Raw genomic sequence first — 26,203 nt, 5'->3', positions numbered from 1 at the left:
TAATCATTACATTGTAGACTCTATCAGATTTACTTCTGAAAGTGGAAGGGTGTCTATATATCAAATAGCTATATGCCTTGATCCTGCAATGGGTATGTACAGCTAGATTCCCCCTACCACAGCCAGAAAGGCTCTGTGCAGGTGCAGAAATCCATTAATGGCCACCTGCAAGGCTGTGTTGCAAAGAGGACTGGCTTGCTGCCTCTGACAGCTAGAAATACCTCTATATTGTGGCAGCAATGCTCACGTTAAGATTGAAATGTATTCAGAAGAATTTACCTATTCAATATAGTGTATCAGCAGTATGCATATACGCTGCAGGGCTGCCTGGCAGCCCAGAAGTAAAGAACAGAATGAGATATCATAGTCCCTACAGACAAAGTCCATGAACCTAAAATCCCTACAATTTAGTATTTCAATACCAAGGTGTAAGTGTTCTATAGGTATCTGATGTAGATTACTCACCCAGCAAATCTGTCACGCACTCAGGCGTTCTATTTGAAAATACTAGATTTTTTTTCTAATTACTTTTTAAGGCTTATGAAGAAAATTTTCATCCTACTTACTCACTGTACCAAAATAGCTTCAAGTAGAAATATTTGGCCTTGGTAAAAGAATTACTAAATTCTGTGTGTGCGTAGGTACATGCAATCCGGGAACTCCAGAGCACGCCTAACCAAAACAGCTCAAACCTACAAGCAGCAGATCCTGTTCGGGGCTTTCTATTTCACGTTTGCACACGGGCACAGCAGATCACCCGCCTTCTCTGCCTGCTCTGCAAACGTGACCGTACACTCGCTTGGCACGGCAGAGAGGAGCAGGAGGGCCACCCCGTGCAACGGCAGTGGAAGGAAAGCAAAGGAATGCTTTCAAAGCAGGACACCCCGAGCAGCACACCCAGGCCCACGGCGCTTCTGCGCCATTGCCTCTCCCACGCCATGACCGGCAAATCTAATATAGGGGTTTGGCAGATTACAGCCAAAGCGGGCAGCTATGTCTGACACGCGGGAGGGAGGCAACATCATAGCTCTTTAAAGATAGGAGATGGGTGTTGACCTGCCCAAATGAGGGAATTTTACACCTGAGTCACACAACCTGACAGGCTTGACTTAGGATTTTGTTTAATGCTTGAATTTATTGTAAATACAACACTATGCCTGAGCGTGACAACTAGTTTCTTTCAAAGTATTAAAATCCACTGTGGTATTTCAGCTTTACCAATCTAAATGTATATCCTTGCTTAAAAATACCATTGGGTAAATCAAAATCAAGGGCTATGATGGCTCTACAAGGCAAGGAGAAAGGGTTTTTATTTGGGGCAACTGAGATCCACTTTATTTTACATCTTATTTATAAAGATAATGCTAATGATGTTTAAGAACACTGAGGAGCATGATAATAAAGCATACAGCAGCATCCTCCATCATCAGCACATAAAAAACCCAGACCAAGCTAAATATTTTGGCATATGGAACCTAGAGAAGAGCATCACTCTGATAGTCTCCAGAGGCAAAAAAAGCTTTTAAAAAGAAAAACAGAAGCAAACAGTGTATGTGGGAAGACAAAGTTAAGGCATTATGAAGGTTTAACTTCATGCTCTTAAAATTCTCGTTTTTATTCTTTGCAATCGGTAAAGCCCTAGATCAGAATACTTTACACAGCCAGTCAATCTTTTAGATTAATACAGTGAAAATTCCCTTAATGTGCACATCCCAGAGCCCTGGAGGGGTTCAGAGCGCTGTGCCCCTTCTTAAGGGTCAAAACTTCAGTTCTTTGATATATTCTTTGCTATACTTTTAAGTGTGTTGTTAACAGCAATTCTTTGGTAGATCAAAAAAGAAAAGCTCAAGACATAGTCTACAGCATCATGAAATAAGCTGGACTTACACACAGAGCAGACTGTACAGTTCTAGACTAAGGTTAGTCAAAACACAGATAATAGCCAAGTCCAAGAAGCCAGGGCTGGGCAGAAGGCTCTCTCAGGGCTGCACAGTGAGACAAGTGGGATGCACCACAAGGAGGGCGCAAAGTGCTATTGCCTGGGATGTGGGAAAGCAGGGAAGGGATCCCCCTTTCTCCTTTTCTTCCCTGATCAGGCATTCACAAAAGAAATGCAGTCAGGGATGTCAGCATTTTAGACTGTTTTCCAACCCTGTCTGACAGAAGAATTAGAAGTTAACTTCCGTACATCACAGGGATATTTGAAGGGAAAACAAGATGTCCATCTAATAGACATATAAGAATGAGATTTGACTAAGAAACTGCTTCATCACACACAGTTTAAAATTTAAAGAGAGCAAATAGATTTGTAGCACAGCATGGTCTTGATTTGAACATGAAACCAATAGAGGCAAGCATGGAAATTACATGAATGCATTGCTGTCCTTTGCAGAGACCACTTCTGGACAACGAGGACATACTACAACAGCCTAAAGAGGAGGTAAAGATGTGGATATTTTGAAGATGATGAAAAACCAAGCAAATACAATACTGTGATCGCATTCCTAAAGGTGATAGAGAGAGAAGTAGAAAAAGCATATTAGGCCATGTATGCTGGAAACAGATGTGGGGGAAAAAAATCAGGAACAGAAAATGAAAATATGTGGTGGTCAGTCTTCAATACACGAGCTCCACTTACCTTGGAACTTGATAAGAACTGGCCTGTTTACAGTAAAAACCATGATATTTGAATCCCATCAGAAACACTGTTTGCCTTATTTCATTTATAAGGCAAACATAGTAAAAATAAATAGCCTTCTAAAGCAACAACAGGTGCCAAGAACTCTGGTGTGTCTTTGGGAGCAGAGTTTTGTTGTGTTCATACCACTATACGACTACATGCAAGGTCAACCAATAACCTAGAGGACAAATTACATGCTTCTCTGCTCAGGAGCATCAGACAACGTATGTTCTAGAAACCGCATTACTGTAGATGTTTTGAGATAGACTATTAATAAAGAACATCATCAAAATAAAACAATTTCCTAGCTTCTGGAAAAAAGAAAGTAGTTTATATTCCTACCTTAATTAAACCAGTCTAGAATTTTAAAGGACAACTTAAGAAGTCCCTCTGAACATAAACCAATAAAAGAAATGATTTTGCTATGGAGGATTACATTTATATCTGATTAAAACAGAAAATACTGAATGAGGAAAAAGACAAGTCTCTATATAATTAATTTTTCATTCTCAAAATTATTCCTAGTTTTAACAGAGAATTGAAAATATCTGCAAGTCTACACTATGGTTATATATGTATGAAATGGGATGATTAATCTGTACTAGGAAAAAAGCACAAAATACACAGTGGACCTGTAGATTTTATGAGAGACAGTAGACTTGACAAAGTTTTCCTTGCTGCATATATTCTGCAGAAAGTTATGTTTCAAATAGATTTGGGACTTCACAGTGCAAATAAAAGCTAAAGGCATTTATAAACAGGTAAGCTTTTTAATTTATTTGAAATTATCATCAATAATTCTTATGCAACCAATAGAATTATTTCCCAAATATTACGTATAATTTATTTTTAGAGAGAAACTCTATCACAGACCTTTAAGTATTGACTTTAAAAAAGGTTTCGCTTACTTGCGCATATTGCATAGAAACCCTCCACAGATAGCCAGCCTCTGAACGATCATTAGTACCACTCAGGACAAAAGACTCTTCACATCTATGGGCAACAGCACTAACTCTGTGAAGACACAGGGATGAAGCACGTGCAGGGGGTTCCAGCTGAGCCCACCCTGACAAGCAGCTTAGGTACTTTCTGCAGGGAAGACTGTCAACCCCACGTTTGATACACCGCACAGGTCCATCCTCCACAAACTGGCCTTCCTCCAAAACCGCCTTCCCCGTGTTACTAGATAATTCAAAACACCTCATTGTTTACACTTACCTCCCACAAACATTACTCCTCACATACATTTGTACTGATGGATGTTGAATTTTCTCTATTTATTGTGCAATCACTTGGTACTAATTTTTCAAATAAACTTTAGTAAGTGATTATTCTTTACATGACTATTCTTAACACTTTCTCAACAGAAAACCCCATCTCACTATTCACACGTTTTTCCACATCAATTATGAATTCACCAGATAGTAAAGAGCTTTCAAGATATTTAGGATCTTTGATGAAGGTTCCTACATATAGACCTTTTAGAAAATCTACGCATACCCCTTCTGGATCACTCCACCTTGTATATTTGCTGATCTCTTGTGAGAAGTCCAATTGGTTTACAAGATACATTTCCTTACAAAAGGCATGTAGGCTCTTTCCAGTGTATCATATTGCGCCTACTCAGTTTTATGCATAAAAACTTTGATTTGTCACTCTTCAGTCCTCTAGATCTTGTAAGCCTTTGTATTGAGGCTGATTTGCTCTGGCATCAAATATAGTCTAAGCAATAGATTAAACTATATTCCATTGTAAGAAAGACTTGGATAAGAAACATCCCTTAAGGTCCTCCATGTAGAATACTGATGCAAATAATTAAGCCTCAGTGATACAGCCTTATGTTTCTTGACTGTTCCTTTCACACGTGGAGCGTTTAGCAACCTGCCACAAAGTCTGGCAGGGTCTGTGTGAAGGGCTAGGGTGTTCAGTCCTTTTTATGCCTTTACCAGTTTGCTCCTCAAAAATATTTCCCTTGCAATGTTATTATTTAGCATTTAACCTTCCAGAGATTATGCTTTCTTACATATTCTTATTTGGATATACTTCCCCCTTGTCCTTTTCTTTCCAATATCCTCCTTTACTTTGCTGTTTAATCACGTTTTAAGGGTTCGAAGAAAATACTATTTTGATAGATTTTTTTTTTCTCCTCTCAAAGGAAAAAAAAGTATATTCTTTGCTATTGTAGAAAAAACCTGCACAGTCTGTAATATTAGGATCAGAGTTGCACTGTGCATCAGAAGTAGGAAATAAAAGGTAGTCTCTGTCCTACAGTGATTATAATTGTAATAAGGCATTAAAAATTACATAGGCAACCACAGCAGAAAAATTGGTCAAAGATTAAATACTACCTGTATTTGGCAAATGATGCAGAAAAAGAGGTTTCATTTATCCAAGCAGAGGTTTGGAGTGTCAGTAAGGCAAACTCTACAGCTCCTCACAAAAGCAGGATGCAAGAGAAGGGATGCAATGAGATCTAAACCACTATCTGCACTGCTGTCCTTATGCAAAGGCTTCCCAAAGCAGAAATCTCATCTTACGAGAGTCAAGAATGGTTTATTCCTGACAGAAGCCAAAGCAGGGTCTGTACAGCTGGAGAGTGCTTACAGGCAGAGAGCTTTCTGCACAGCACTGAAGGGCTCTGGTTTCACAGACCTGATGTCAATTACAAAAAAAAAATAATTAGGTATCTGAAAGCCTTCATCCACTGCTCCTTCCTATCTGGGACCCTACCCAGTGTCCTCCTTCATCTTGCTTCTTTTTCAAAAGGACAAATCTGCTCTCTACTTTTTCAGTTATGGCTTCATCTCCAAAGCAGGGGCTCCACAAACTCCTAATAACTAGAGGGCCACATAACTGGAAAATAAGCTTACATTCACCAGTAAACACATAATAAGCAATGGAAACGTGCACCCAATATCCATGTCCAGTAAGCAGAATTAATGTAGTAGGTTAAGTTTTAATCTTCATTAAAAATACCTGTATTATCTACTAATCCAGCAACATATTCTTTTCTCCAAACTCTTCTCATGACTACCTGCAATTTAGCAACAAAAATACCCTACATGGAGCACCAAGTTGTATAATCAAAACAAAATTCAAATTAAAAGCCTGAAGCTTGATGATTTTTAGATTTTTTTTTTTTTTTTTTTTTTTACACAAACTTAGTCCCAATACTTTGCTGAGTGACAGACTTAACAAGAATCTAACATGTTTATCTTACCTAGACCTTTCTAAACCAGGGACGGGCAACACTCATAATAATGTCCATCCCACATTTACAATTACTATACTGCCAAAAGCTAAACCACCGCATTTTATCTATTTGCTTAAGTAGCATGTGTTGTAACCACAGTGGTCAAAGGTTGTAGTGACGTACAGTATATGGAGCAGTAATACTATTTATGATTAAAACAACCTTCTATTTCAGAGCCAAAGAAGCAACTGCATGCTGTAAATTTTTTCAGGACACATCAATACATCTATGAAGACCGTCCTATGAAATTTGCCTGCCTTCTTAAATGAAGAAGTGATTTAAATGAAACAGTAAGTTATTTGAATGAAGTGATTACCAGCAGTCAACTCAGTGGTGCCAAACCAACAGCCTCCTGGCTGCATGTTGCCCATCATACAAGTCACACAGATCATGAGCAGCCTTCCCTTGCCTTGATGGGGCACCTCAAGTCACACACCAGGGAAAGCCATCAGCACGCTGAAGACAGCAGCCTAATGCAAACTGCTGCCACTGGAAAATCTCATTGGCTTCATCTTTGTGAGTTAGTGAAAGGTTTCCAAGAAAGGCCATGGCTGAGCAGAGGCTCCCTGAACTGCTAGCCAGTAGCAACACACTCCTGCAGATGGGGAAAATGTCAGAGCAGACTGGCACTTAACCTTTGCAATATGCATGATAAACCTGACTTGTAAACAGCAGCTGGCTTCCTGCCCACAGGCACACTGGCAGCAGGTTCAACCCAGTGTAGAGGAGAGGCCGTAACCAGCCCTCCTGCGCCTCTCGAGCACGGCTGAAAGCCTGACCAGCAAGGATGAAAACGACTGCTGCGGCTGTTCGCATCTCAGTGGATGGTGGTTCACAGATTGTTTTCTCAGATACAGAGCACCCCTCCGTTAGGACAGCTATAGCATCTCCAATGTATCAGGGAGGGCAAGATTCATCCTAGTTTCAGCTGTGCAAGTAAAGACACCCCACCTCTGAGCTAGTAGCTCTTGGCTTCCCCCTCTCTCACTTTCTGGAGAGTGGGGAGGTACTTCTAGGACCCGTCACCTCCTCCTGAGGGAGGAATTTAGAAGTGCCTATTCCACTCATACTTAAAGGGAGCCCAAGACAACCAGTGCAGACAGATGTCAGACGAATTCCTGCAGAGCACCTAATTGTGCACAGTAATGCAATTTGTGCACTCTCCTGCCAGGGAGGCATTAAGGTGCACACAGGGAACGGGAGGATTTTCTCCAGGTATTTTCAAAATGCCACCTGTCTTCATTTGCCTGCTTACTAACAGCTGAAAAATGACATTGCAGATGTAATAGCAATGCAGGCAGTTTTTATTTAAACATTTTTGGGGAAAAAAAATCATCTCAAAACTCTACATTTTTATTGATGACAAAGGAAGAACATTAGGCAGCAGAACACAGATCCCTTCAGGGAAGGGACATTTAATGATGAATTTCCAGCTAAGGATCAAAGGCTTCTAAAACACCACACTAAAATCAGGGTTTCTAACAGATTAGACTATCTAAAGCTCTATTTTTCAGTTCCATACAACTATATCCTGCTGCATCAGCCTTTGGGTTCCTGAACGAAGGCAGCACTCCTTCACTGTCAGAGAAACAGACCTTGAGGAAAAGAGGACAGAATAGCAAGGCCTTGAGAAGAATGGAAAACACACCAGCTAAAGCATCTTAGCAAAGGAACTAAAATATTAGGCACTTTAATTTCATAATTATCCCCTTGGACTGCTAAAGAGATAAAACATAGCCTCAAAACCTATTTCATCAAAGCTGAAACATTTAAGAAGCAGAGTGCCTAAAATAGATGAAGAGAACTGAGTTCTTGATATAACACTGTCAAATCTGCACTTGATGATGTTCTCTTCGCCTGTGACAAATGTGTAAACGCTCATTAGTGGGTACCACTTCCCAGGAAAAAGTCTATTTTCAGCAAATTAACACAGTAGTAGTAGTACCAGCTTTCCAATACATACTTTCAGGTTTGGCACTTGCTGAAGCTGAAATGCTCAGAGCACCATGAAATAGACAGCACTCGCGCTCTGTTAACCTCAGAGATAAGAAACCCAGGGAGAGCTCAGAGTTTTCATAGTTTTAATAAAAGCACAGCAAAAGCGATGCTGGAAGAAGGTCACTAGGAAACAACAGCAGTGTAGTAATGCTAACATAAAATGCTCGACCTTTATTTAATCTTAATCCCATTAGCCTTTTTCCCATCATGACAATAAATCCCACTGAACCAAAGGGATGCATGTTACTTTCTTCCTGTGACTATGTGTAAAAAAAATTTATGGAAAGCACAAGTAAACATACATATAAGAATTCTTTGGAAGTGTCCTATATCTATGTACAAAAACTGCAAAAGTTAAATCTGTTACCAGAGGATGAAAAATAACAAACAGTAAGAATAAAGACATAACCTTACAGAATTGCATTTTTCTTTGTTTAGATGCAGGATGAAAGATCTTTAAGTCAAGACTTCTAGTGGATGTTCCAGTATACAACTTCATACATTGATTTTTTTTCCCAGGATCATCTAACAGGAATAGGATGCTCCTTTTAAAAGAAATTCTTTCATAAAAGCAGAGATCTGACTAAAGATAGAAATCAATATGCAAAAGCCTTATGTTTCTGCATTTAAATAAATACATAACAGGACCATGAAGAAAATCGATGAGTTGCTCTCTAATACAATGACATTTCTTCACAGAATATGAATATATATGGACGCTGTTTATTCTTTAACTAATGTATTAAGCATGGTTTTGCTCAATTTTAGGAAAGTGTCTGGAATGCAAAATCCCCTTCTGTAAAAGAAATAGTAGTAGTGACACCTTTTGATGAGTAACTCATTACAAATTGCAGAAACAGCTGGAGAAAAAAAGCAACTTCAGAGGAAGAGAATTCCCACATTGTGTACTATTCACCAAAGTACGTTCACACCTAGATGCTTCTAGGATGATTTTCTCTACATAGACACCTGCACACTGTCTTCATATTAAACTAAACAGAAAGAGGCAAGATCCGTTAAAACAAAAAAAAACAAACAACAAAACAACCCAACTTCCTAAAAACTGTAGTTGAGAGTGGATTTTACACCAGGTTTTTTGTGACTCGTGGAGGTTAAAAACAGGGAAGAGGAATGCCCTCTTCTCACCATCATCTTTGCAGCCTTCATTTTACACTTGACATAATTAAGAGGTATTGCTCAAAAATAGCTTCCTCGAGATTTTTCCCCTGCAAACTATAGCTATTCATAAAATAATTCAATCCTCCTGACCACAAGGAAAACAAATGTCTGAGGCAAGACAAAATTGTATGAATCTCTCCAAATGAACAACCTATACCTGTCTTAGTCAACACATTGTATAAGCTTTCTAAAAACATTTTAAAATGTTAATACTAACAGCAAAAGCTGTTTTTGCAACAGCTGAGGAAAGGGGAGGGGATAGATGCAGAAATGGCACAGAGATGAGATTAAAATTTGAGAAATTCAAGTTATAGTTCCATGCTTCACCCATGGTATCACACTATCTTAAAAAGGTTAATTACACACACATATATATTCTTAATCTTGTTGCAAGAAGCGTGCTAGATAATGCACTACAAAATGTTAACAGATTTACTGCTTGTTTATTCCTTCATGATTTTTCAGAGCTGACACTAAAATGATGATCTTTATTCTCACTTTTAAGTCAGTATCTCTAAAATCAAAACAAAACACCCACCTGCTTTCCAGTGTCTTCTCCCATCCCTCCATCCCTCCCCCCCCTTTAAAAAAAAATAAATTCAAGCTATTTGAAAAGCTCTGTATCTTTCTACAAGATCAAGTCATGGTCACTGGTTAGCAAATGTAACTCCCTCGCAAAACTCAAACCTTACTAAGTAAGCTAAGTGGAAATGTCACAAGTTAGTGACCTCAACTCATAATGATTTTTTACAGTAAGTACTCAAGCTGAGAGGAAAAAAAACAATCAATCCATCATGAGAAGGCTTAAGAAAAACAATACCCACTACTCATTAATGTTAATGTATACATAACTTGGTACATGTCTTGGTAGCACCAGCTACACAAAAGAACATGCCACATGTAAATAAGCATTCCCATTTTTGTTCCCCCCCAACAAAACATCAGTGTGAGCTTCTCATTTTCCCCTCACTGATACTGTTCTTCAGAAAACACGCAGCTGCACAGAAAAATCCCTGAATAATTTGCCAGAACTTGCCCATGTATATCTGAAGCAGAGATTGTATTTGTCTGTTTTCAGAAGAATCTAATAGCTGCTACAGAACTATGAAGAGTGAATGGATTCCTTCCTTACTACTGACATCAAAGCTGTCAGTACTGTGCGCTCTACCTCAATGGTCATTTGTGTTGACCATCATTTAAGACTTCCAGTAGAGTAGTGTTAACACAGACAAAAAAGAACACCACTAATACTTTGCATTAAATAGTTCAAATACAGAGAAAGTTTTTGAAACTGAAAGCTTTCCATGACTGCAACAAATTGAGGTTAATCCAATGCTGCCTCACAGCTGTTTATACCGTCTCCCCAACATAATGCCCATCCCCAAGACATGTGGATGCTCAGTATCCCAGCTCTGAACCGTAGACGCCCCACCTCCTCACCTCCCTGACATAAAGCCCACAATGTACCTTTGTTGTGGTGAAAGTTTCTTCCCTTCTCACCTTCCCTAAGCAATCAGGACCCTGAGGGAGGCAATCACCTTCAGCTTTATGTTCCTTCTAGAGCTTCTCAAAAAAAAAAAAAAAATCTAGTTTCATACCCATCACTTCCAACTCTTCCTAAAATAAAGTGGACCATTTGCACTATCTGTGCCAACATACACCTCTCTGTAGTCTACCCCAGGCCTCCACACATACATATGAGGACACAATTTAAAATGCTTTTTCAAACCTCTCCTCCCCTATTACTCTCACCCTGTCAAACGACACTACTACACATCTCTCAGGTACCTCTGTTTTAAAAGATGACAGATGAAACTAGTAAGGGAAATCTCCACCTTTTTCAATAGCTTACCATATTCGCTTGGATTAACTTTCCATCTCCTACACGTGTCTGTGCTGTACACAAAAAACCCCTCACTCCTCCTGTCTGCAATTTGCTGTTCTGCCAACCATTTTAAAAAGCACATGCCCTCATGCTACAAGCAAAATGTTAAAAGAGCTGCTTCTTCTCTATACTTAGCAGGCAATCTGTGTAGGAGATGAAAATATATACTATTTTCAAAGGCAAAAACTTTTAACGATATTTTACACAACACACAAAACAGGATCTTAATTCCCACACCCCTCCCTTAATTTACACTGCCCTGAACTTTTCATTAAGAGAAATAAAACAAGGCTAAGTATCAAGAATAGTTTTATAATGATTTTGAAAGCTCTTAAATCTGAAACTAAGCAATTGTATATATATTCCCTTCCTTTCAAATGTGCTGAAAAAATTTGCCCTCAGGCATGTAAGGCTCTGACAGTGGGTTCCAGTTATGGCTCCCGATGAGAAGGACAGCTCAGCTAAGAGAAAAGGTGTTTTTTTTCAGATAATTACTTCATATCCCTAACTTAGTAACTTAAATCCTGAAACAGTGAAGGACTGCAGGTATATGCTAGGAATAGATCTGATATTTGGTGATGCTGTAGGTGGCAGCAGGGTCTCTTCTATTCTCTCCTAACCCTAAAATACTCCATAAAAATCTTACAGAAAAACAGCAAAGCTGCTACTGCTTTAGCGATACAATACACTCAACACTGTTAAATTTCTTTCCACTAAAAAAATGGTAGATGCCTACACCAGCTGAGTCCCCATGTGCAAAGCCCATGCAAAAACAGCCACAGAACCACGCCTGCCTGCTGCAGTTAGGCTCCAGATGTGCCCACAGTCTGGTGCCATAAATCCCACCACATTCAGAAGGAAAAATACAACGCTTGCTAACAGCGTTATGGCTGACATTTTTACTTCTTTCAGAAAGCCAGCAAGCTTGCAGCTAACATTTTTCCTTGACAAAGGAAGCTCTCAAAGCAAGGAAAGTGGAGACTATATCATGTTTTTCATGGAAGCTAACCAGTAGTGTCATTTATCTCTTCATTCTCTATAGAGGGCAAACAGGTGAAAAAACCTAGGTAATAAATCAACTGCAGTATATAAAACAAGAGCCTTGCCTACTTAAGTGTACTTACTGGATTTAGAAATTGATAAATATTTAGCAATTACTGCGAGAGAGTGCATTCAAAAATATGCTAGCTACAGCATTTACAACAAGAAATCTGGAAACTGCATATAACAATGCTACACATCAGTGATTCTCTGTTGGTTTAGTTACTTTTAAAAATCAGGGAAGTATACATCCTGGACCAAAACATACTGACAAGAGAGACATGTCAAAGAGGGTTATTTTTAATTTTTTTTTTTTTTTTTTTTTTACACCAGTTTTACTTTCCTTTGCTAATCTGGAATTCCACCATTACAACTTTAGTTAATAATTCTACTAATTGGGGTTGCTACATTAGGGAGAGCAAACAATAACTGCAGTACTTTGGGACAGAAGCACAAAACCCCCAAAACCCATCAATGGTAATATTAGAACAGCAACAGTTGCTTATTCCACACTCTCAAGAGATTTGTCCTAACTTTATCTAGTCAATACTTCTTGAAACATAACAGCAACATTCACACTGCAAATCCAGGAACCATACTGGAATACTTTTCAAAGTAAATTATATATCTGAACTTTTATTCCCTCCCTCTTGACTAATGCTTATCTGGAACCTGCACCAAGTTGAACAGAACCACCATGCAGCAGCTGCCATACTGCAGCACCCCTGTAGCAAAGCAAAAGATCACAGGTGCTGTGCCCCAAAGATAAAAGCTTGGGTCACAACATCCCATACCTCTGTAAGAGCAGGAACTTGCTGCTACCAAGGGAACCTCAAGGCTCCTGCATCCACTTCTGTTCTTTTCTCCTCTCCACTTCCACGTGCCGTGAACCAAGATGCTGTTGCTCCTTCTCCAGATCGATGGGCAAGAAAGCTTGCTTGTTTGGACTACAATTGGTTGGTTTAATAAAAAGAGGTTATCTGTCCACAAACCTTGCCTCACTGGAAAGTTTATACGTTCATCAGACGTAACATTCTTAGCAGAAGGCAGCTCACTATGGAGCTCCTTGCCAGGACTGATTAGATACAGACTACTTGTAGTCAGATCAAAGTTCAGGACACACCTGTACAAGAGAAGCGTGTTGATAAGTGGCAACAGAAAGTAGTTCCACTGAATGTGGAACGCTGTATCACCATGCACCTAGGCTGAAAGTTGGCACTTGCACAGGAACCCTGCACCCTTCCAGAAATTTGTTTCACACGTAGATACAAATCAAAAGATAGTCGGGGCTTGAAAAACCTGCCTACCCACAGCAAGGAAAAAGAGGAGATGGATGAGTAGGTTGAGTTGGCTTAAGTAACAGAAGCCAGTAAATATTTTGGAAGGGAAGAGGAGGAGTAAGAGTTGCAGCAAAAGTCACATCCCTTCCTGTGCATGTAAGAGGAAAGCTTGGAACAAGGAAGAGCAGGTCAACACAAACACAAGAAGGATGGCCTTCCTCTATGCCTGAATTGACAGCAGCAAGAAGAATGGATTCACCCAGGATAGCAGGCAATGGGACAAAGAAAAATACAGGTATATCATCACAAACAGCCAACTCTACCCACCTTTTCTACCTCACTGAGAGAGATTAATGCTACCAAGAAAAAAAATACCAGTAGAAAATTCAGCATCCAAACATCCTACACGAGAACACCAATGGCATTTGAAATGAAGTTCTCCCAAACAAGCAAGAAAAATTTTGGTAATTTTTCTGTCTATAAGCAAGAGGACTATCTAACCGTAAGAGAGAAGTATTTTTGTCTTTGCTTTTAGTACCTTTTTACTGATGCACTGAACATTTCTAAACCAAAAGGAGAAACTCAGCTACCACCAGAAGATGAAGAGATTCTTGTGCCTGATGAAACATTTGAAGACTCAGGGCCAGATTACTTCAGTATAACATGCTTGGGTAAATCCAGAACCAGGAGCCGAATCCTGCACCGCCTTATTAAAGCAGTGCTAGCTGATGCACACTGAAAGAAGTTTTCTCTCTACAAACTTGACACCATCAGCACTTACAAGTTTGTATAAACTACATCAAATTCAATTCCCAAAGACCCCAAACTGTATACTCAACGGTTGTCACTCAAGCTCTGCCTACTAATAAATATATTTATTTCACTGTTCCCTAAAAAGAGTACTTAGCATCTGCTTGACAATGCCAAAACCACCTTTTTACTGAATGTGACTTAAGAATACATTTAATTTATTCTGGCAAGGCATGAAGTAATGGACTAGATTATATAGCTCGAAACAAAAAGGGAGGGTTGAAGTTAAAGCTAGCTTTTAGCTGCTGAACAGTTATTCTATATTCCTTTAACAGTTTTCTTCTTGGGACTTTTCAGCTGTCCAATTTTATGAAGGACTGTACAAGCCTGAAATGCTGCTTCTCAGAATTGGCTCCAGGAGTTCTCAGCCATTGGGACTGAAGGTCAGAATACAAAAATTGCACTACCTTATATCATAGGAGTTTTGACCAGTTTCTCAAGATGTGTGCATCACCAGGAAACACCTGGACTCGTTTCAGTGCAAAATAGCCATTAGAAAACCATCTTGAGGACTTCTGCCCCTCTACTTCTCTGAGTCTATAACTTAAGGAAATATATCATGCTGCAACACGTGTTAACCAATAGCTGCTACGCAGACTAGGAAAACATTCCTCAGCCTATTGGGTTTTTTTTTTTTTGTTACCTTTGATTTTTAAAGAGCAATTTGATATGGTGATTCTTCACTTTTAAACAGTAATGCCTGAAGCAGGGGTTAAATAGCATGGAATGCGTTTTCTTTTCCTTTCCACCTTTTTCCTCTTACCAGTCTCCTTGCCTTCCCTGCAGTTGCCACAAGAAAAATTTAAGAGCTACTTTAAGTTAAGGGCTCCCACTGTAGAAGACAAGTGGGCTGGTGAGAGGTTGATTCCTGACAGAGCCCATCTGATGGGCCCAGCCGCCTCCTTGGCCTCACACTTTTCTCTCCCTCCGCTCCCAAGGCTGGATGGAGTGGGGCAAGCTCTGCTGGAACACAAGAATGAGTAACTGCATTGAGTGCAATTATGAAGCTGGAACGAGGAGCAGGCTAGAGCATGGGAATGTGTGTGTGTGTGTATATATATATATGATGGAAGATGTATCCAAGTCTTCTGGATACATCTCTGGCTCCTGGAACTGTAATTTGTGGGACACTAGGAAGCATACTGTATGTTTGCTGTGATGTTACACCCTACCCCCTCAATGGCTTCTAGCCACCAGGGAAGACAGGGCAGCAAAGGAGATACTGTTGCTCTGACTGAAGTGGCCATCCTTATGACCTTGTTGGCAGGGGTAAATGAGAATGGAGAAGGAAGAAAATGCCACCAGAGAGGGAAAAAAAACCAAACTATCTTATAAAAATTCAGGAGTTAACTTAGTAGGATGTTAGTGTACAGGTGCACTATTATCAGCAGGTAGGCAGCAGAAGATCTATGTATTGCATAGATCAACAGAGAATTCAGCGGTCTTCTGTGCTATTTTAAACACCTTTTGAGTTACTACATGGCCTGTGAGCTTGTCACTGTGCTTTAGGGAGTGTTCATCACAAGGAACCTTGGTGGCAGGAAGATTTCCTCTACAGTCTTCAGTTTGTCTTCAGCACTACAAACAGACTAGTCATGACAAAAATTGGATTTGAAAGTGGATGTGCTTGTACTGTGTAACGTGACTTTCAGTTCCATTCACACATCATTTGGGCAACTTCATCACAGATTAAATATATTAAGATTCAAAGACAGGCTACCTATTCTTTTTAAGATACCCTTTGGCAGACTTAAAGGAAGACTGGATATAGGCAGTGATTATGGTTTAAGAACAGAGTTTACCAAACGTCAGAGGGGAAAAAAAAACCCCCACACAACCCAAAACAGGGAAAACATACTGCAAGAGGGGAATATGCAAAACTACCCTTAGATCATAAAAAAATATTATGAAAAACAAACTCTTCCCATTATCTGTGAATGCCTTCATCTGTGCAGTTGTTTCAAATATTCCTTCAGTTCCATAACTTGACAATGCCACAAAAATCCAACCTTTCTGTAGAATACTAAAACTACTAAATACTACTCTAAACAATCTCTCCCCTATGTATTACTCAAACATTTTCATTCAGTGCCATAACCCGGCCTCAAAGAGCCATCCTGGACCACAACCCTGCAATCCAGCATCCTCATCCAGAACCTCATCAAAAACCCATTTATGCCAAAGGAAGGTCACCCATTTAGTTCACTGCACCAGTAAACCACTTCCTATGACTGTTGAAAATTGCCATGCTTACTTATAACCACAGCACTTAGTGGTACTAAACCCAGGAAACATAATGAAAATACTTACATCTATTCATAGACCATTAAGCGTATGGGGAAAAGATGCCCTGTGGCTGAAGCACAGTACTAAAAGTCAAGAAACTAAGGATAAAAGTAAAGCCCTAGATCCCCTTCCTTTTAATGCAGGGAAAGGAGCACCAGCCCATCCATAATTGGCTCACTTTTTATCAGCATTTTAAGAGCCCCAACAGCATGTTTCCAGTCCTCTCCCTGAGGTCTCTTCCCCCTGACGTAAAGTGTGTCTGTACACACACAGATGCCACATTCAACACAAATGAGGGAGTGAAAGCAACTGGTGAGGGCAGGTGAGTCGCCAGCGACAGGAGAAGGAAAGCACTTCCCAAAGCAGATCCAATGCCAATGGCAAAAGTTTCTCTTCAGCTGACAAGCAGCACACTATCAGGCTATCCCATCACAAGCACCTCCTCCCACCTCACCGCAGCAAGTCTCTGTCTGTCCAGCTGAACCAGATCATTAGTTGATACCACCTTCCTGAGGGAAGGGAAATTAGAAATTAGTTTCATATGACTGGAGTTTTTTCAAAATGAGGTTTATTTTACTTACAGTATAATTACATATTTGAAGTTTATTCTAACTAAATAATCAAGGCTAGTGTATTCAGACTGGACTATTCTTCAAACTATCACTGATTTACCGAAAAAGCAGCGGTGCTCTCCCTGGCCTGGCATGGGAAGACCCCTTCAGCACTCTTGCTGAAGTTAACAAACCCAGGCATGCCACACTGCCTTAGGAAAATGTGTCTGTCTTTTCTGATGAAAGCCACATTAAGAATTTCAGTATTCCACCACACCTACAACCAAAATTAATTACAAACTAGAAATATTTGCATGAATGTTTAGCTGAAATAAAGAAGAGTTCTGCTAGCTTCTGCTTGGCATGAGACAAGTAATTTGATAATTCATATGGATTGAACCAAGCAAGGCATACTTCCAGATCTTACTTAATTGAAACAAAACCACAATACCTCCTCCAGCATCTGGCATTAAAACAGACAAAACAATCAGATATACTAGTGTTGCTAGTATTTTCTTGAAGATTTTTTGAGATGCTTTTACAGTAGCATCCACAAACTGATACATGGTAACATGTATTTTTATCCAACACATCCTTTTCCTTCCTATCAAAATCTCAGGTAGAAGTCACAAATTTTAAAGCCTCATTTTATTTATTAAAATCACTGCTAGGAAAAAGGAATACTTAAAAGAAATTATTCAACAAAGGGAGGCAGATTTATGAGGCTTCATACACTCTCTTTCAAAATGTTTGTTTAATGTTGGATCCATGATGCTGTTAAGGCTACAGGGCATAAAATCCATTTCTCTTTTTGAACAAGTAGATGCATTAATGTGCATGTGGGGCCAACAACCAGTTGGCTCTGGCATGAAGGACCACCTCAAGAGGCACCCCACACTAAAACGTTCATTATACCAAACCAAGTTAACACATATTAAGTGGACCGGACCTCTTGGAAGGTAAATACAAGCACATAGGAATGACTTTACAAGACAACAGATATAATTATTAGAGAAGATGTTGACTTCAAAAGTTTGAGTACAGAAATAGATTAAATTGTTTGAAGTACAGAAAAAGGAGAATTTCCAGATTTTTCGCGCACCAGAAAAAGGATTTGAACGTCCAAGACTGTGCCAAACGTGTATTTACTCTTGTAACAGGAAAAAAAAGCTAAATAATCTCTTCTGTTAAATCTCTACAAGAAATTCAGCTCAACACTATGTTTTTCAAATTATCCCAATCGATAAAAGCACATACGCATAACACTGGAACACAAAAAGTTTCCCTTTTCATATTGTAAAGGAATTAATTTAACAAAAGTAAAACATTAATAGGAGACATTTGCTACTGGCACCTTTATGCCAAGAAAAATAATATGAAACCATAGTGAAAGAACAAACTTTGGCATACTGACAAACAGTTTAAAGCAAAATGACTTCTAAGCAAACAGCTACCACAACACAACTGGGCAAACCCTGCACAACATCAGGAATACTTCTAGTCATTGCTGCTTTGGACAGTCTCACTGAAAAGTGGCTAAAAAGCCAAGAGGAGCCTACCTGCTAAGTAACTGAAGTTTAGATCACAGAAATGCTTTATCAGTCTTAGCAGAGCAGACATTTGTCTGCGGCACCTTAATACTGCAAGGATGATCAGCTTCCTCTTGATCAAAGGAAAACAGACACAAACACATGAAAGCAGTAGCAAAAACCTCCAGATATTCAAGTGCAAGAGAGGAACCGATGTTCCAGAATTTAGGGCAAAACATTTCCACACAGTTTGATCTAGCATTCAGTAACCAAAAATGATATATGCAAATAATACAGTAAATGAAAACAAGCACATACTTCACAAGACTTCATATTGCAGAGGAGATAGATATTAAATAGTTAAGGAAAAGTGTAACGACTGCAGATAATTCATTTAAGAGTTACAGGAAAAAATGAAGAAGAAAACTAAAATGTAACCAACAGGCATTTTAATATATTAATTCATTACATCTGCATATATACGTGCATTGTGTATGTACATACACAGGACACACAAGACAATTCAAAACCAATTCTGTATGAAACACTTTGATTACTATTTCACTGCAACAAAAAGTACTTTACTAAGGTCCTTACAACATTCAGACCTGTAGAGCGTGATGGGTGGCAAAGTTTTAGGATCCTGGCAGTTTCATTATATGAATGAAGAAAAAAAAAAAGTGTATTATTTGAATAACAGACAGAAAGTCTGGTAGATGTGTTACAGTATTTAAAATAACATAGCAATAATCTTCAGTTTCTTTCAATTTTTTTTTTTTATTTTAATGGTCAGACAGATTTCGACTATGTGAAACCCACTTACCTCTTATCTTTACACCCTCACATCATCATCATCGTTCATCATTGTGGAGATAAGACACAGTGAAAGGTATTTCTAAATATCCTATCTAAATAAAGTCCAGGGTAATACTATGCTGTAAAATACCTCTGTGATTAGCCAAGATCAAGATTTCAAGACACTTTTTTTTGTCAATTTGGTAGATAGACCACTATATGACTTAAGGAGCACTAATTCACTGGGTGAACTGCTTTAACACAAGTTTAACAGGAGAACTAACACATACCATGTTCTTACATGCACTACTTCCAACCATAGAAAATACACAGGTAATATATCAAGTTGTGATGGAAATAGCAAACATAAGTCAATTAGCAAAATAACTCAGAAATTATCTAAATGTCAGAAATTATGCAGGTTAAAAAAAGTCTGTTGCAGTACTGAAAGAACTTTGCTTCTGATTACTGTAACAACCTTGGTTGAGTTACAGCATTACTATTCCTTCCATTATTTAAAAATATTATCCAGATTTTTCCCTCAGCCAGTAGGTTTGTAACACCAGTGTATTTAACATACTTACTGACCCGAATCATTGTACCACAGCACATAGAGCTGAGTATAACCTGTCACACACAGACACATCACCTGAAAGGTAACTCTATCAAGCAGGACCTAGAAGATATACAGACCTCACAAAATCCAAAGTTATCAGGCTGAGAACAACTGTGAAAGCCAAATAAAGAAGGAAGAGGGAAACAGAGGGGAAGCAACTGGAGTTGGTTGCTACTCAATGCACTTAGCATTCCTATAATTTGCATCAGTTTCCTGATCAACTGTATTTCCCAACTCATATGATCCAGTTGTTTATAAAAATTCTACACAAACAATACTAAAAACCAAAACAAAACACATAAGTGGATATAGAACTTAAACTGAGAATAACTGCCTCTAGTATCTACTCAACAGCTTGAGCCAGTTGTAAATTACAGACTGAAAACTGCAATGCCCTGTCAGAGAGTTGGTACAAAAAACAGAGTTCATGAGGAGCAGTCAAGATAACTAGAACAGAGAAAAGCCAAACAAGCAGCTCATCAATACCAACACCAGGACCTTCCAGCAGAGGAGAATCACACATGAAGGAAATAATATTTTTTTTCTTTTTTTTTTAATCACCTGAACAGTCCAGAATTAAACAGAAAAGCCTTGCTCATACTTTTCTCTAGCCTTAAAATGCATTTGTAAGTGAATGACAGATAGATTTTAAAAGCATTTCCTCTGTTGGTTTTGCTCCACACACATTAAAAGACCAGTAACTAAGAAAGTCATAATTGTATTTTATTTATTCATGAGACAAAAAAAGCCTTACTACATAAATCTTCATACAACATGCAGGATATATCATTTAATTTACATTAAATATGTACATACTCCTTCAATTAGCACGTCTAGAAATAATTAGCTAACAAAGAAAAAAGCATCCCTGATGCCTTTCCACTGCTATGGATACACCAGCCACCAAAGCAAACAGAGGTATGTGACACTGTACAACAGCCTCTTACAAACACTAAAGTTTTCAGATGCTTTACTTTACTAACATGTACATTTCAAGCAACATGCCTTCCTTTTATTTCTGCAATCTTAAAATTCAAAGGCAAGATATTTTTCTTCACTGCAATTTAATGAAGCTTAGTTGGAAAGGGATCAGACCTTTTTTTTTTTTTTTTGAAAGGACAGAGGCAAAGTCTCTCAGATGTTACAATATTTTTAATAATAAGACAATAAACTTTAGAGTGTGTAGTGTATTAAACTGCTCTGAACTAAACCCAATACTTGCAAATGGCAACATCACATGAAAAGCAGCAGATGAATTAACCTTGGGGATAAACAACCTTGAATGTCCATATATGAGAGAAAATAATATAGTACACAAAAAAAGAGAGTATACAGTTGGAAAAGCATTGCTATCAAGAAAAACCCACACAGTATTTTTAAAGAAATACACACATGAATTCCTTTCACACAAACTGTTTTTGTGATACATACACAGTTTAAGTGGGCACAAGATGCAAGTTTTCTTAAGTCCTTTTAGGGCTGACCAACTTTTCTACAAGAAGAAAAAAAATATATTTTACGCTGAAAACCAGAGTGTTCAGTATTTCAGTCTTTCAGAACATACACTAAGCAAATTTCACCAGGCAGCAAAAGGGAAGAGAAGAGATTCAATACTGAGCAGCTTGTCCATCAAATGCTATTTACTCATTACTGCTACTACAGATGGCGGCAGCAATAACGCCTACATCCTGGTCACCTAACGCTCTCCCTGACAAAAAGATTCCTGCTATGTCTTCTCAGGCTGTAGCATCCCTATCGTTTGCCACATGCCTTTGATTTTTGGCAAAGGGAAACACTTGAGCTCTGCAAATATTATTTGTTTGTACCACAGAATTTTGCTCCTTTTTGCAGAATTATAAACCATTGAACAATAGTCTCTTCCCTAGCAGTCAAGAGATGGAAATACCTTCCCTTACTGCAGGCTTGTTTGTTACAGCCTGATCTAGGCAGAGACTCTGAAGTGACGGACATGCTAAATCTGGCGCCCCGCTTTCATTGCCATCCTAACCAGTACCCTCAGCATTGGAGGATCCTAGAGATCAAAACTCAGATGCCATCAGAAAACTACAAAGTTTGGGAAGGGGGATGGCATCTGCAGCCACCACCTATCACTGGGGGGGGGGGGGGGGGGGGGCACTCCTGGGGGTAACACACTGGGAAGGAGCATTTTACTGTGGGACAGAGAGGTAAGATTCCTCCTATCCCTATGAAAAAGATGAGGGCTCCAGAACCAAGATGTACGTACAAACCTGTGAATTAAAAAAGTATCAATTCTGCATCCACGTTAACAATTTGCATTCATAGCTGTTGTGCTTGCTACAAAATGGTAAATTGGGTCCCCCAAAAAAGTCTCATTCTCTGCTGCAACAGATCCAAATCCCATCCACACTGCTGTCTGTAAAACACGCCACAAACATACAATCTTTTACACCACATTGTATATTATCTTCCAGCAGCCAATTCAAATAAAACAACAGATTTGGCTGAGACCACTCTATACTGCCATGTTTAGGCATTAGCGTTCAAATGACAATGTTTGACTGAAAGTGATTACATCTGTCCGTACCTGTCCATACTCTACAACACACGACCCACTTGATATCATCTTCAATTACACAACATGTTGCCTTCTCTGTGGATTCTCAGTCTCATACAGGGTAAAAAATAGATTAGGTCCTGGTCTACCAGGTCTACCTAGTGAGTGTAGCTTTTTTGCAACATTTGCCTCTGGAGTTAGAAATTATAAAGTAGAAAAACAGAAGAAGAAAAATGTCTGAGAAGAGTGTAAATGAATATTGGTCAGATTTCCTTATGCTTTAGAGAAGAGGTGAAAAAAAATTTACAAATATAAATTCTGAGCATTAATTGTTTTTCTCCCTTCTCTTCCATGTGAAACATGAAAAAACAGAGACCCAAAACCTAAAAGCGCTTGACTGCTCAACCACAACGTCTTACCACGGGAGCTGTGACTGCTGAGCGCAGGAGGAGGGCAAGGACAGCAAACACAGGCGTTCCTCACTCCTTCCTCGGCTCCCCACACAGCATTACCTCAGAGAAGTCAAAGACTTGTATTCTTCCCACTCCATAAATTTGGCATAATAATACTTCCTTATCTCCCAAAGCAATTGTAAAGCTACTTTTAGAAACTACAGTGGCTTAGGACAAGAGGGAAATTAATTCCCTCTTACGCCCCACGTTTAGATGGTTTGCCATCCACAAAGCAAAGGCCACAAAGGTATCAGGTAATTAAGGTAAAAGTATAATGAGCAGCTGTCTAACACCTTAATCACCACTCATCTCAAACATCGAGCCAGGGAGAGGTCATGTGAAGAAAGAGCTGCCAGACCCACCCTGACACCTACTCACGAGGCCAAGGTCACGACCACCAGCCTTGGCCCTAACGTCTCCTGGTGCTGGGGGACTCCAACCCGTGCCACATGCAACTCCATACGCCCCAGCTGCCTCCAACCCCATCTCACACGTCCCCTCGGAAATTAAGTTATGTTCACTGAGCAACAAGGAGGGACCTTAATAGGATCTGTGCCTGTAAAAGGGCTCGAAGTGAGGCGTTCACGCTCGATACCAGCTCAACCAGTTTGCTGCCCGGGTTGACAAACCAGCACAGGCAGGCCCAGGCACCGCTGAAAGTGAGGTTTAATAAATCGTTCCCTCCCCGCTTTCCACTTTGGGGCAAAACCAAGCTGCCGCCCTCCCCGGCAGCACCGCCGCCGGTCGGGGAAATCGCGGCGGCACACGCGGCTGCTGGGCTAGCCCGACCCGCCGCACAAAAGCCACCTCATGGCAAACACCTCCCGCACCACAAAGCCGGCACCGGGCGGCGGGGGAAGGGGCACGCCGGGGGCCTCGGACGAGACCCGCTCTGCGTCCCCCCAGGAGCCATCAACCGCCGGTTCCCCCCGGCACCGGCACACCGGCGGCTCCCGCCGAGCATAACCCGCCTCATCCCTCCGCGGAGCCGGGGCCGCCCCCCCTCCGCGCCCCACGGCAGCCCCGGGCCCGGCCCGAGATGGCGGCCGGACCCTCCCGCCGCCCCCTCAGCGCCGCGCCGGCCGGCACCTGCCGGGCAGGCGAGGGAGCGACCCTCGCCCGCCACCCCTTGGGGCTTCAGCAGCCCTGGTCCGGGGCGGGAAGGGTCGGGACGGCGCCGGGGGCAGCCGAGGGAGGCGGGCGGGCGGGCGAGCCGCCATCCTCCAGCACCTGGCGGGGCCGCAGGCTCATCCCCTACCTGTCGCCCGCGGGTAGCTGCGCGCAGCCCCCGGCTCCGCCATCTTCCTCGGCCGGTGGTCCCCGCCGCGTCCTGCTACCGCCGCCGGGGCTCCGCTCCGCGGCGCCCAGCGGCCGCCGCACAGGCGCACTGCCCGCCCCGCGGCACCTGACACCGCGCGGCGGACGGGGAGGAGCGGGAGCGGGGCCGGGCACGGTAGCCGACGGCAGCCTGGTGCCGCTCGGCGGTGGCTCCCCGCCCGGTACCGCCTGCGCGGGGCGGGGGCGGCTCCTGCGCCGCCAGGTGCTGCCGCTGCCCCGCCCCGCGGCGCTGAGGGCGGGGGGGTCCCGCCGGTAGTCACTGGCTGGAGCATCGCCTCACCCCAGTGCCCGCCGCACCCCCGCGGTAGCTCCGCTGAGGAGCGCGACACCTCGGCCAGCGGGACGGGGAGGGGAGGGCCGGGCCGGGCCGGGCCTGGCCGCAGGGTCTCATCGGCAGGGGAAGCCCGGCCTGCGGCACTGCCGGCTTGCCACCTTGCACCATGGGTTTGCCCTGCGTTTGCCGAGCCTGTGCATTGGCGAGCAGGCGCGTTTAATCGGTTTCTCTCGGAAAGCCAAACAACGCGCCCTCTGGCTTTCCAGAAAGTCCTGCCATCTTTTCCACGTTTTTCCAGATTTTTCCACCCAGGAGGTTGTGCGTGCCGTTTGCAGCCACGCACCGCCTCGGTTGCATCAATGGCAGCGGAGAAAGGCCACAAGCGTGTCCTCGGCCGGCGGCTGCTGGCGGATCCCACCCCACGGTGGTTCCCCACGCAGGGATGCGGGTGGCCCTTCTGGCTGGGCTGGCCCTGCGGCCACGGACCCATTCTGTACTCAGAAGAGGAGAAATAAAGAAACAATCATCTTTTATTTTTTTCTCCTAAACATTTCTATGCTAGCAGTTAAAAAAAACCCCAGAAGTTTAACGCACAGCTCGTGTATTTGTTTTGCTCCCGCCTTCTCGTTTTTGCTGATGGTTGACAACGCGGGGACGCCGCAGCGGTACAGGAACACGCGGGGCCGTGGGGCCGCTCCTGCCCCGGTGCCTCGAAACCTCACCCGAGCTGGTACTAGACAGTGAAAAACCTTATTGCCTCCTCTTCAATGCTCGTCTGCCAAAACAGAAATTTAAGACGTATTTAATCCTCGCACTTTCCATTCTTGCTCCTTTTGTTCTATTCTTTTTGCCTGGCAATTATATTCCCATTGTATTCTTCTTTAGCTGAAAATACAGACTGTTGTCAATATAAGGGGATGGAGGAGGAAAGTATTTTACATTCATTTTTTTGGAAAAACATTTGCTTTGTTGTTCCTGATGTGTCTCCAGTAAATTGCTATTTCTTACTAAGTACAGGTTATTCTGTTGGGACTTGCTTGTCAACAATTTGTCTTTCATCCGTTCATTCAAGTGGTGTCCTCGTGTTTGGGTTCACACCTCAATAAAAGATTAACTACACAGATTTAGTTTTTGTTGGTGCTTATAGTAACAATTATTCCTGATGTTGCCTTATCAGTGAAAGACTTTATTTTTGTTATTTATAATTTAAAAATGTTTCATTTGACATTTTCATGCCAGCTGTTTCTCAGCTGGGAAAACTTCTATCAAGGGGTTTAACTTAAAATGATGCTACCTATCTGAAGATGAAATTGTATGTGTTTTTCATGTACAAACATAATTTTGTTCATGTTACAGAAAAATTCCTACGTGTCTTATTGTAGCTGTGCCTCCTGCTTTCCAGGCGCTCCTTTGGGCAGCAAAACCAAACAAAGGAAGACTCTCCTGTAATCTTAATTAATCTTCAGCTTGTCAGTGCCCGATGAACACACAGAAAGGAACAGTTGGTCTCAGTGCAAGTTACATGGGCTTAGTGCTGAGGGAAAGGAATTGGAGAGGATGAGTTTCCAGGACTGGGAATTAGGAAAGCAGGGAGTGGATGTGGGGGGTACAAAGGGACAGGAAAATATGGAGGAGCCAGAAGCTGGAGAAGGGGATGTGAGGGTATTGGGGCAGGAGCAGGTGGTTGTGTGGGGAGGGAT

The 26,203-nt window shown here is 41.3% G+C and overlaps 1 protein-coding gene across 4 annotated transcripts in view; it reads right to left on the bottom strand.

Moving 5' to 3' along the window:
- The window catches only part of MAP7D2 (MAP7 domain containing 2), an 86,725-nt gene extending 62,305 nt beyond the window's left edge, over positions 1-24,420 (bottom strand). For 3 of the 4 annotated variants that reach the window (XM_075775394.1, XM_075775413.1, XM_075775403.1), the window contains exon 1: positions 24,150-24,420. In XM_075775394.1, the coding sequence (XP_075631509.1) occupies positions 24,150-24,192 (43 nt within the window). In that variant the 5' untranslated portion in view covers positions 24,193-24,420. The remainder of the gene's footprint in view (positions 1-24,149) is intronic. The other variant, XM_075775431.1, reaches the window with a different exon arrangement.
- Positions 24,421-26,203: the final 1,783 nt, after the last annotated feature.

Source organism: Balearica regulorum, chromosome 1 (assembly GCF_011004875.1).
Source record: "Balearica regulorum gibbericeps isolate bBalReg1 chromosome 1, bBalReg1.pri, whole genome shotgun sequence".
NCBI classification, from domain to species: Eukaryota; Metazoa; Chordata; class Aves; order Gruiformes; family Gruidae; genus Balearica; species Balearica regulorum.
The sequence above is the reverse complement of the archived record's forward strand: the minus strand, read 5'-3'. Positions and strand labels throughout refer to the sequence as shown.